Genomic DNA, 13,587 nt, shown 5'->3' on the forward strand with positions numbered 1-13,587 from the left:
TTTACGCAGGAATCCCTCTGGCAGCGAGTCAGGAAAAATCACTAAACTTAGAAGAAAGAATGTAAGATTTTCTATACTGTGTTTTTGTGAATTCTTCTTTTCTTAGTTGCTTGTATAGTTCACTCAAAGGCATCAGCTCTAGAAAGAACATTGCAATATTTTCATTTTATTCTGCCATTTTCCAGAATCTTATATGCATTTGTTTATTAGAGTTAGGCTCACCCATGTTTAAATAAAAAGTTAGTTTTTGTAGCCAATAAAATAAAGCAGCTAAGAACAAAGACATCAGAAATCGACATCTGAGGAAACAAAAAAAGCAAATTAGCATCCTGTTAAATCATAACCTTTGAGTTTATTTCCTAAGACAAGGAAGAAAAGGTTCAGGAGTCGAACGTTTGTCTGTAGATGATCAGGTGAATTTAAATAGACAGGGAAGTATTGACAGAGCTGGACTGGAGAGCATCTTGGGAATGGAGACATCGGTAGGTGTGCGAGTTTGAGGGTTAATGTGGAAAGAGGTGGAGGAGGGTCATTTGTGTGCTCAACATCACACTCTGTCAGAAGCTGTAATATCTCCTCCATTTCATTAGCTACGACATGAATAGACTCAGACTTCACTCAGCTGACTGAAGGAGAAGTGTTGGAGCATTACATAACCTCAAAGCACCATTGAACACAGTTACAGACCGAGGATATTATTGCACAACGGTAACAAGGAAAGTGGAGATGGTAATCGTTTAGTCATTGTCAGGGATTACAAAAGGGTTTGACCTATTATGAGCAGGAACAGGGAGTGTTTTGATGGTAAGGTAAAACAGCCAGCATTTACATCATGAAAAGCACCATCACAAAAATACCTAAAGATATTTTGACAAAAACTATGAAATCAAAAACGCCAATCTTGACCTGAAAGAACTCCATAAAAACACATGTAAACAACAGCGAGGAAGAATAATTCACGTGTTTTAGCCTTTTAGCCTTACCAGTATTAACAGATCCATCTTTGTTGATGGTGGCTAAGACACAAGGAAGTGCCTCATTAGCTTTGGGTCGAACCTTATCGCTGGTCAACAGCTTAAGTTGCTGCGAGGTGACAGGTGGAAAGCGATAAAACTGGAAGGTAACATAGATGTTGCGAGGCCAGTCACTTTCACCTCCTGCTCCTGGTATTCTGTAAAAAGAACAAAAATATGTGATATATTTAAAAACATGTAAAAATAGGTTGTAATCAGATGTGATGGATTCCTGAGTTACAAAAAAGTTATTATTTTATGACAAAAACTATATTAAAAAATAGCATGTACTACTAAGAGTAAACTGTATTTCAGAAAATGGTTTATAAAAGAGAGTTCTGAGGAAAAAACACAAAATAAAAATGGCTTTAAAATCTTATCACAGGAAGCTTTTGTGCAATGAAAAAGAGGAAATAGTGTTCAGAAGCCGGTGCATAAATACACCTCCATTCAAGTTGATACAAATGAAATCCTTCCTTTGTTTTGAAAGAATCACATTTAGGAAAAAGAGGCCTTTGAGACTAAGAAAATCCCAGCGGTTTGTATTGCTTTTCACACAAACGCCTCCCTCTGAGTGCAATTTCACACACTGTTGCAAATTTTCAATGCAACACTTCAATATTAAGTCTTACCCAAAAAGACTCCCAGTGAGCTTGCAAAAAAGCAACTTTAAGCAGTGAATTATTGAAAAAAGAAAAAAAAATACACTCAGGAAACAAGCTCAGCTGCTTCAGCTGGTAAATGGAAAAAAGATTTATGCTTTAATAAATATTTTTAAAAGAAAAAAGCAAAGCAGGGAGGAGCACTGAAACTAAACAGGTGGTTAGAACGTCACAGTTTAAAGTGGAAGTGAACCCAAAGACAGCTTGTTAAAAATTGGTTGTCATGCTCCATTGTAAAAGCAGATTCAGAGTGGAGATGCATCCCTTTGAAAGATGCAATTCATAACCATGAAACCTGAGACAGGAAGAAAATGACGTCTGGCAACAGTGTCCCAACTTGTCTCAGTGATACTGCTGCAGAGTAACAACTAACGCCTGCCATACCCGTTTGTCATAATTATGAGGTAGCTAACCCACCCTCGCCCCACTCAACAGAGAAGCACACAGGTCTGCAATTAGCTGTAAGCTTGAGTGTGTGGGTTCAGGTAGCACTCCAGGCTGCTTTGGAAAAGAAGTTGAAGAATTAAATCAGCTTTCTTACTAGCGCGTCATTAAATCCGAGATAGAAATCCATACTGTGTTTTGTTGCACCGTCTTCAGCTTTTTATGTGGGGATATTGTAACTTACCCACAGGCTTTAAACATTTGCTGTTATACTTTAACAATGCCAGGATCGAAATTTCTCACCTTGCCTGGAGTGAGGATGTGATTAAATTGCGAGCCTTTATGGAATCCAAGCCTGACTGCACTCACAACAACAGGAAAATAGGTTTTCTTTGAATTATATAATAGGTTTATACCAAATAACACATTTGTGGAATTTATTGTACCAACCTTCAAGATTTTTTTGCATTAGTCATATTTTTTTATAGACATTTTTGCTTTGGTCCTAGTGTAAAACTAAGGCCAGGAAGTTAAACTTTATCAGAGTTTTAATTTGCACAAAACCAACAAATTGGAACAGTCTCAGCAGCAATACAGCGGACGGCTAAGAACTTGCTTTTTTTTTTATACCAACATATCACATTGTAAAGGGTTACAGAAAAACACAACCTTGTAAAACTATTCACATTTTTACCCACTTCAATGAACTGAATTGACCAACAAAAAGCATGACATTCTTGTGACGTGGAAGGACAGTAAGAATGTTTAACATATTTGGCCACCTTGAGTGTGAATTTTGTAGAACTACTTTTTGTTGAAATTACAACTGAAAGTCTTTTATACTGCAGCTCTCTACTTTAATGCTGATATTTCATTCAACACAATAATTACTTATCTACTCCAGCGTCAGAGGTCTCTTGAGTTCTTCACTGAAGGGAATCAATTGCACTGATGCTTAAATGCAGCTGAATGTTAATGTCCTCCACACTTTTAAGATTTTTACTTGTGAACAATTTTAAAATCTTGTGATTTAACACATTTAGTTGGTCTACTGCATAACATCCCATTAAAAAAATGCTAAAGTTAAAGAGAAGGTAAAAAAAAAAAATTAAATACTTCTGAAAGACAATGTTAATGATGACTACATATCAATATGTAACTATGAATACATACAAACATAAAAATTATTAAGAGAAAGTTTTTTAAAAAAGCACAACATTTCAGTTCGTAATCTCTAAAAAAAAATGCCTCAAATTAGTCTTTGGGATCTTTGCGTCCCATTCCTGTTCAAACTTCCATAATAGTGCATAGCAACATGTTATTAAAGAATGCACCACAAGCACTTTGGACAGAGCGATCAATCGTTCAAGGTGAGACATTTTATCGACCTAAACATGCATTTTCAGACTCAAAAGAGTCTGCAGAAACATAAACACTTGACATATAAAACTCAGCCCTCAATCTGATTATTTAACTTGGGAATATGAGTCTGGTGTAATTTCCTCATCTGTAAATGATCCGCATGTATGTGCTGTCAGTTAGAGGTTCTGATTGTAATTGCTCCAAGCAGAAACGGCATAAATCCAAAGATCCATAAATAAACAATGCAAACAGCTTCATGTATCAGGCCTCTAATCGGAGAAAAGTTGCACAGAATTGAGGTTGGAACGAGGAGTCAAAGCAGTGCGCTGATGAGTCAGTGACAACCAAGACAAGCGAAAAGGACTGCTGATGGAACGACACAAAGAGTGAAGGCTTTTGTTGACATCCCTCAGCAGCCCCCTGTCACTGTCAGCCCCTGTCAGATGGGACGACTACGCCATAGGTTTCGCTGATGGGACAATGACAGAGGTGCTCTTCTGCCTGATTTGACAGGAAATATGGCGCCTCTGTAATACAGAGCATACATGCCATGTATGGGTATGTAATTGACAGGCAGGACTTTGTGGAGAACTTATGTGAATTGAAGTATATCTGTAGAACACAGAAAGAAAGAAATATATATTAAAAAAAATGTAAGGTGTTTAGGCAGGAAGTGGGGGATTATCCTTAACCGTCAAACAAATGTCCATCTACAATATCAATTCCTCAATGCAGATAAACGGCCAGTAGTTTAATGGATGGAAAGGAATGTGTGCTCTAAGTGTTTGGGTTTTAAAAAAACCAACATCAGAACAAAACAAATGGAATACTGTATTTCTGTTTATGGAACAAATCTGTGGAACAATCTGTCTAAAGAAACCAAAGAGACTAGATCAACTTTTACTTTTAAGAAAATAATAAAATACAAGATGTGATCAATGTATGATGAAGTATATTGACTCAGTAGAGTATTATATCATTACAAAAATAATACATCTACTTTTTTATTATTTTTATATGCCTGTTTTGTGTTTAAAGAGGTATCTGTATGGACGGTCGACTGATAGCAAATTGATTTTTGAGAGAAGAGGTAAACTAAAGATCCCCCTCCAAATACTACTTTTCATTCTAAACGTTTATTTATGTCATCATGTGACAAATTCATTTCAAACTGTAAATTAATGACAAATCATTTCTGTCACAATGCATCTATTCTGACTCTCCCACAGATTAATGCAGCAATATTGTGTGGATTTTCATACCCCTTAAATATTTTGCCACGTTACAACCAAACACTCCAGTGTAATTAATTTGGTTGTGATCTGTTGTGTTATGTAAGAGATCAACACAAAGCTGTGCAAAATATTGAAAGGGGAGTGACATAGTTTTTGCTTCCCCCCCCCCCCCAAATAAAATAATCTAAGAAGTGTGAATGAAGTGTGATTTTCACTACGTTCACTCTGCAGCCTTAAGTTACCTGAATCCTATTTTTTCCATTTCGCGCCCAGTATTCAATCTTTTCATGACTGTCTAAATAATACAGAGCAGATCTTTAAAAAAGCCACCAAGGCCACTTGGATATGTGGCCCTAAATATCAGATTTTTTCCAAATATGACCTGCTTCTGTATGACCAGGTTGCATTCACCTGACCTGTAAGTCATCGATACTCAACAAAGGTCACTATTCTGCATCCTGATATGCAGAAGCAGGAAGATAAACAACAACCGTGGCAGACGATAATAAGGATTAAGTTGTTAATGTGCTGACAACAGGGAAGTCTGCTATCCATGTTTAGCATCTTCATGAATCAAACCAAGATGCTCCTCTGGGTTCTGATTGGCTGACCAGGAGTGGCACATTTCTTCAGATATCAATAGTAACACTGGAGAAGCTCAATCTTTTCACACATCATTCTTCTCATCTTCTACTATCACTATCACGGCATAATAATTTAACAAATATGGAAAAAGCATATCTTTGGTAATCTTTTATGCCCTGACTTTAAAAGTGAACATCTGTCGTTTTTTGTTTCACTTCACAATTTTTGTGTGTGTGTGTGTTAGTAAATTACATAAAATCCTAAATTACATTCAAGTTTGTTGCTTTTCTAATGTGACGAAATGGAAGTTTCTAACCTATCTCGACCCGTACGCTAAATATGGAGAGAATACTGAGTGTGTATTGTTGCACTGTTCAGGAGGACACAGGATGCTGCCGAGAGTCAGCATCGTCAGTGCTGCTGTATGTGTCACAGCACTGCAGACCTCACCTGGTAAATGCCAGAAACTCAAACACCAGCAGGTTTCCCTGTAAAAGGTCAGCCTCCTCCCGCTGAGGATCGAAGGGCATAGGTTCAGTCGGGTCCAGGACTTCTGCCACCTGCCCGCTGCAGTCAAGGATTTCAGGAAAGCCGGCGGAGAAAAGATGTGCCAGAGAGCTCCTGGAGCTGACTGAGCAGGAGCTGGAGAAAAAATCATCAAAGCAAAATGTCAGATCTGCTGGAGCACGGCACACAGACGTCTTCAAATGTGTTCTTGACGCTTGACAAACAGGAGGTAATGTGTTGATTCCCTGCTGCACAGGCCTCATTAAGGTGATTTACTTCAAATGAGACAGGAAAAATGACAAGAGCTGGGTAAAATACAACACCTGCTTATCAATTCAGACCTTTCACCATTTTATCCCGCATCCTTTCTAATTCGAGATGTTTATCGTTTGAGCGATAACGTCAACTTTGTCACTTCGCCCCGTTTAACCGAACTTGAGTTGCAATATCCGTCTGCACTAAACCTAAATGTGATGAAACGATGATTAGACAGCATACGGATGTCAGCAATATCCATCAAACAGCAGCTCCAGGATAATAGTTATAGGGGAGGGAGAAGGGGGGGAACGGGTGGGTGCCAAAGCGCTCCCTCAGGATTTTCAAGCATAATTGCCAGTTATCTCTAATCATAGTGGCCACCTGTTTCAGCAGAACTATGGTAACATTCATAACTTATACTTTTAACACTGACTCGGAATGCCATGGCTGTGATAAATGCAGCACACAGATGGCTGGGTAAAGTGCAAGCATAAGAAATGAGCAATAATGCCATAGCACTAACACGGTCGGAGTCCATTTGGTAAATAGTTGAGACAGTAATTAAAAATGTCCAAAGAAAGAAGCCTTGATCAAACTAATCAGGGTGACAGCAGTGACAAGGGGAATCAATTGTGTTTTTCTCCACAGCTGCATCAATTTCATGCTTTATGTCACTTTCCCATTTCTTAAAACTTCTCTCTTAATTTAGTCACTCTGGATTAATATTCAGGCCGTCGTCTTTATTTCAAAAAGGGGCTCCATCTGATATGCAGAGCAACTTGGATTAAACTTCTTTTGACTTTATTGTTCCTCCCCAAAAAGTGGGTCATTTCAGACTGGAAACAGTCAAAAAGATGTTCTGGCTCTGAGTGAAGAGGCAACGATGTTTCAGCTCGCTGAACTGAACAACATGGTGTCTGGATCCAAAATGCCGGGATTGGGAAATTGTTTCAGTGCCAGCTGCTTATGTACAGATGCTGCTCACCAATGCAAGGCTTTGTTTCTCTGTGTCTGTGCTCATTATTTGCAAAGTGTACATTCTCTTTCAGGAAACTAACTGAACAAGCATAGAAAAACGATTGTTGTAAGTATTCACCTATGTATGTGTTGTGGGGGGGAATATGTAAGCGTAAATTTAGAAACATATATTTTTTAAAACTAATATGTTTCTGTATGAAGCTGGAAGTACAAGATTCACATGGATGAACTCCAGAAACTGCAGCAAAGATTAAAACCAGGAGGAAAACAGAGATGCATTATAACCCAAGCATAACAAAATATTTATTAGGAGGCAAAAAAAAAAGCATTAGCTGTAATTAGGTGAACAATATCAAGAGACTACTTTTATTTAGTTTTGGACCAGCAGTTAGTCTTGGATTGTAGCGGACAATGTTTCACTTCCACTGAGTTTGGGAGATGACAATGAACGTGATTTTCAGTAGCCGCTGAAAAGGTTATTTAAGATTTAGATTTTCTGTGGTCTGACGGATGGAGGCTCCCCACATTATTGTACAGCACTGACCACATTTATTGGCGTCTGTGATAAAAATGTGGGAGGAGTTATTCAATAATCTGTTATTGCAGTAGCATTGATTTGACAGAAACTTATTAAAATAGATTTTTAATATGTTGATGTCAAATCAATCCTATTTATTTATTTATTTATTTATATATCTATCAATTTATTTATCTAATAATGTATTTATTTATCTATTAATCAACTGAAAGTTAAGTCGAACTGATTTCCCTCACCAATAGTCAGATGTCAGATGGGATAGCTCACAAAATCTCTTTAGACCAAATATGAACAAACATGGACGACTGGGAAGAAGTAGATGTGTCCTTTAAAAACGAAAAACTCTCAAAACAAAAACAAGAACCAAGTAAGAGAAAATCCAGGATATGTGAAGATGACAGAACATTGCTTTTGTCCTTGGTCATTTATCGTGCACAGATTTTAGTGTCATTCCATGATGCTCATTTGGAATATTTAACTATTTCTTAATGAATTTTAAGCAGGTGACGACACCGTCAGCCGGATTGTCCTGGAGGATTTAAGTGGCATTAAATCCCGCTACAATCGGGGACACACAACATGAACACCTCACCTCGGCACATTCGCTCCCAGACTAATGACAGGAGCATGGATAGGGGTGAAGGGCAGCTCTTGAAGATGATCCCCTTCTTCGTCCTTGGAGGTCATTTTGTCGCCTTCCCGCTGAAGGTCCATCTCCAGGTGGGTGATGTTGCTGACAGCCGAGCAGGCCTACAAAAAGACACAAGGACCGGTCTATAAATAATGTAATAAATAGGATTAATGCAGCAGAACTGCTGGAGCAAGGCAAAAAACCGGGAACCAGCTCTGTTTATCCGCTCTGATAAGTCAGTCTGTTCCCATTAATTAAGTTCACTTTCACACTCATCACTCAGAATGGCATAAAGCAAATTCTACTATCCAATTACAAGCCGATCACACAAAAGTGTAGGCAAAGACACATGAATCATAAAGGAATGACTCAGTACAGTACAATCACGAGCAAAAAGAAATAAAAACAAGGACAAGGACCAACTTTGCTAAACACAGCTGACAACTGGATTCATGGAAAGTAAAATTGGGTTATGAAGGCCTGGATTAAAAGAATGAGGCAATAAGTAAAAAGCTTGGAGTGGATTTGTCAAAACTGATTCTGGAAATTGCCTAATGCTCCGACTGCTCCAACCCTGAGCTTACAGTGGAAATATATATCTTTTACACACAGCAGCCACGTGTCACAGGAGGAGGTAAGGAGCTTACCCTGGTCTGGGTTTACTTGGTCCTTGTCAATGTTTGCACTGACTCTAATTACTCATCTAGAATAAAAAACAGATGGAGATGCAGCAATAAGGTTTTCCTAGTTTTCTATAAAGTTTGATTTTAACTTACTGATGTTCCTATTCTAAGGACACATGATGTACTACTACTTACTTTGATGTAGTGATTTTAAATGCAATAGGTTAGAACATGAATAAATTAAAAGCTCATCCCTATTTATGCACCAAAATCTGATTTTCAAATAAAAAAAACATTATTTTACATTCTGTTAGTTTATTTGTTTATCGATCTTTTTTTTTTAATGCATTTGATGACAAGGAAAATATAAAATTCAGTCGATCAAGAATAATTGTTTGATTCCAATGTTAGGCTGATATCTTGGTGCCTCTCTAATTACAAAAACTTTAAATAGTTGTATTTATTTTTATTTATTTTTTTGTCTTTGGAAAGAAACACATAAAACGCAACAATAAAAAAATGTGTTCTGACATTTTATCTCTATTAAAAAGAAACTTGGAGGAAACCAGAGGATGTCAGAAGTGAATGAAGCAGTTTCATCATACTCACTCACTGTGTCCTACAAGTTATAGGTCAGATTCCAGTTTCACTTGCAGCACATCACTTTGAGCTACAACAGCTGAGATCCGTGTGCCTTCAGATGAATGTGCGCATGTTTCTTCTACGTTGCCGAAATTCCAGTTTAGTGATTCTGGATTTGTGTCAAATATTTTTCAGAAATTCAAAGACGTTTCATTAAAGCATCATAAACCAAGGTGGAGTCCGGTGCAGAAGTATTCATAGCGTTCTCATTGATTGATTGATTGATTTGTTAATTTCTTCAAATTAACAAATCAAAATAGTATTTTTTTTTTTATTACGTGACAGTATAAGCAAAGGGTTGAATTGCTGAGTGGAAATAAACTACTTTGTTTTCACATTTTTGCAATAATATATGGAAGACTATATTGAAAGAAAACCGTGAGAATTCCTGATTGTAGTTTGCTGAAAAAATAATGTAAAATATGTGATATGGTCAAATGAGGTTTAAAGTTTGCTTTTCATCTACATGTAAAACAACTAGGTATGGGTAGCATCATGCTGTGTGCATCTTTTCCTTCAACAGGAACAGGGAAACTGGTTACCGTTAGTGTGAAGGTGGGTGAAGATCAATACACTGGAAACAAAAGACCAGTGGAGGTAGAAAAGACCTCTACTGGTCACCAAGCACATCAAGCCTAAACATACAACCATAACTACAATGGAAGAGTTTAGATCAAAGGATGTTCATGTTAGAACGGCCCAGTCAAAGTTCACATGTGCATAGAGTGTCTGTGGCAAGATTTGGCAATCGATAATTACAAACAAGTCACCATTAAATTAGAGTGAGCTCCAAAAAAAAATAGTCAAAATTTCAGTACAGATTTAGTGCAGATGAATACATATACATGCCACATTTTTGTTTGTTAAAAAAAACAAAAAACAAAATTGAATGATTGTCTTTTCACTTTACAGAATTTGTACTGATCTATCACAAAAACATTTACCTAAAATATACACAGTACTGTATGTTACAGAGCATAATCTTATAACAGCAGAGGAAGGACTATGTGATTTTTGTACTCACTCTATTTTAGTAGAGGGTGCATAGGAAGAATTAATTTTCTAATTCCACTGCAAAATTTTCGCTCCACTGATCGCCTCTCGCTCAGTTTCACAGCGACATCTTAATGAGTCTTTAACATACAGCAGGTGCCCTGGCAAAAACACCCATCACATAAATGAGACGGACTATTTAGATGGATTATTACGTATGAAACAAAATGTTTTTTTCTTTATATTCATGATTACAAATGCTGTAAACAGTCCATTGTATATTTTGTCCATTTCTCCCAAGCCTTTGACCTCGAACCTACTTGTTGCCAGAGACAATAGAAACACTGAAACTGTAATAAATATGAATTTAATAGGAGTCTACACAACAGCTTCTGAGGTTACATGTAGAACTGACTTAAAATGATCAAGGTTCATGTTTTTCTTTCATAATTTTGCGCATAATAAGTGGCAATATGTTTTGTGTTCCACTTAAGGAAGTCACACTAAAAAAACTAAAGTATTTTCTCTTCTGAACACTATTCTTTAATTAAGTAAATATTATTACATGTAATTTATGCAAGCAATGTTTTTGTATAAAGGTGTCAGAATTGTGGGTTCGCTTTGGTTTTAAATTGACTTCATGTACAATTCATAGAAGCTGATAAGATATTAAGGACAGTTAATGATTTGGAAAGAAGTTCTTGCATTGTTTCCATTGTGTTGGTACAGGAAAACAACAGCTTCAGTTCTTATTATGACTCAATAGTATTGAACATTTATGGATTACTATCCAAAATGCATCTCATATGTGTGTATTTGTGTAACAAATCAAGAAATAATAAATCATTAATTATGTCTGTAGATGTGTAGCTGGTATAGATTTTTAGCTCAACGTGAGAGGGGAGCTCACAGACAAGGAATAATGTGTTTTTTAGTGAAAACCTAATTCCCTCCTTCACTACCACAGATGCACAGCTGGAAGTTGGACCACACCAACAATTATCTATCGAGAGCTAATGAAGACATTTTCTAGTCTATGTTTCCTTTCTGGCTTCTCACACACAGTTTAGCTTGCCTATCAGAAGACATAGAGTTGAATATTATTTGACTTTCCATCAAACATGTCAGTAATAACATTGGCCAATACCATGTTGTTGTATATGCATAAAGCACACGAGTGTACAACATATGATTGAACAGCCAGCGTCTTAACACACTCTGAGTTTAGCATGGGATGAGACAGTAGCTTTAAAAATGTTAAATGGTCCAAAGAATTGGCGCCTTTGAACTCGCTGACACTAAGCTGTTGCAATGTGATAACACATAGATGAGTGATTTTCATGGGCAGGTGTGCTCAAGTTTTATGGTTACAAGGGCAAATGGAAATTTAAACAGTAAATTCTGAACTGTAATTTACTAAAAGAAACCACCTAGGGCATTATAAATGAGAACTATTTCCAGGCAGTGACGTAAGGGTCAGACGTTCCTTAACTTTATTAACAGCTAGCTTTTGAGTTGCCTCTAATAAAGAAACCAGATTTCTCACTCTAAGCACAAAATCAGCTTGAAATGAACAAGTAAAATTAAACTAAATGTTTTTTTTGGCCAAGTATGGTGCCTCACAGAAAAAAGGCACTGGGTGTGTCGACTTCCATTCATTCATCCATTTCTTTTAATTAGCATTTTATAGTAGCATGACTGGGGTATAACTGTAGTAGTCCAAGGAAATTTACAGAAAGCAAAATATTATCTTAGCAATTTATCTAATTGATACGAAACATTTTTTGCAATGAGAAATGTTGTTTTTTTTCCTCTTTCTATTCGCTTTAGACTGTAAAGGTGGTGGTGTTGTGTGGCAGTACAACTTGAAATGGGTTTTCTAACTAGACAGAAACTGTTTTATTATGTTTCTCCCATCTATTATGTTTGAAATCCATACAGCTTAGGTTCTGAATCATATTGCCTGAATAATCCAGGAACTGCGAATGAGTCTTGCTGAAGATAAGAGAACAATCAGGAACACAATATTGCAAAAAAGAAATACAATTGAATTTGGCTCACAAAAACCAAGTCGTGCTGTGAGGGTCACTCCCAGAATACCTTATCTAGCTTAAATTTCTAGTCCAACTTTTATCTGCCAAGATAAAAGTGAGACTATTTTGCATTATATCTGTTTTTTGTTGTTGTTGAAGATAGTATTTTTTAACATTAGTTAAGACATTACAGCTGGATAGATAGCAAAATAAGGTTTGTAAAAAAATGTTGTGTTAGACATTTTTACCAGCAGATTTATTCCCTTGTCTTTGTTTAGTCCCAAACTGTCTGTTTTAGGTCTTTTTCTATGCACACATTTGTCCTCCTTTACAAGACAAACAACTGATCCAGTTGGATATAAGGATCAGCATCTATTTGCTTCACTCATGTCAACACTTAATGCCTTCAGCTCCATGCAGCTTTGCAGCCTTAATATGAGGAATGTTAGTGTTTCTGAAACCTCAGCAATGAAGCTCAAAATATGTGAAATCAGGGAATAAATCTGAAAGATTTTCTACATTTTCAATGCGATGATGCTGACTTTCTTCGAACAGCGGTTTTCTTCTCACTACTATTCCATAAAGGCTAGTATTGTGAAAGAAGCTGTTAATAATTATCCCAAAACCATGTTTTCCACTTATTCAAAGTGAATAGAGGATCTGTGAAAAGATCCAGAGCTGCCTTTTTCTACTTAATTTAATGCTTCTATAATTAATACTCTCCTTGTCAAGCCACGTTTTTGTAGGGTTGCAGTTGGGCTACATAATAGAATAATAGATTGAACATTCACAGCTCGAGATGCTTACCTTCCTAGTTTACACTGAGTCCACTAATGTTCCCCTTTATATAGAGGTCTGGTGATTATCAGAGCTATCATCCAAGATGAAATATCCAAGTTCCAGGAATACATCAGGAAGATCCCAAGGGATGAAGAGCTTGCTGAATGTTGCAGACAATAAAAAATGGAAGAGAACAAGCTGAAAGAACCATCATGGGAAGAACAACAGCTAATTAGGGTGTACCACCGACAGATAGCTGAAGTGACTGATATGACCAAATCCTACCAAAGGGGTAGAGACTGAAAGACAGCACAGAAGCACTGATCATGGCAGCACAAATCTACCACACCAGCCAAGATATCA

At 36.9% G+C, this 13,587-nt stretch overlaps 1 protein-coding gene across 5 annotated transcripts in view; it reads right to left on the reverse strand.

Annotated features, from left to right (window-relative positions):
• The window catches only part of nphp4 (nephronophthisis 4), a 185,780-nt gene that overhangs the window by 68,437 nt on the left and 103,756 nt on the right, over positions 1-13,587 (reverse strand). For all 5 annotated transcript variants that reach the window (XM_008413093.3, XM_008413092.3, XM_017305948.2 and 2 more), the window contains 3 exons: positions 8,115-8,272; positions 5,692-5,883; positions 984-1,171 (listed from right to left, as the gene is read on the reverse strand). In XM_008413093.3, the coding sequence (XP_008411315.1) occupies positions 984-1,171; positions 5,692-5,883; positions 8,115-8,272 (538 nt within the window). The remainder of the gene's footprint in view (positions 1-983; positions 1,172-5,691; positions 5,884-8,114; positions 8,273-13,587) is intronic.

This window comes from Poecilia reticulata, chromosome 7, assembly GCF_904066995.2.
Source record: "Poecilia reticulata chromosome 7, P_reticulata-male-v2, whole genome shotgun sequence".
In the NCBI taxonomy this organism is placed as follows: domain Eukaryota; kingdom Metazoa; phylum Chordata; class Actinopteri; order Cyprinodontiformes; family Poeciliidae; genus Poecilia; species Poecilia reticulata.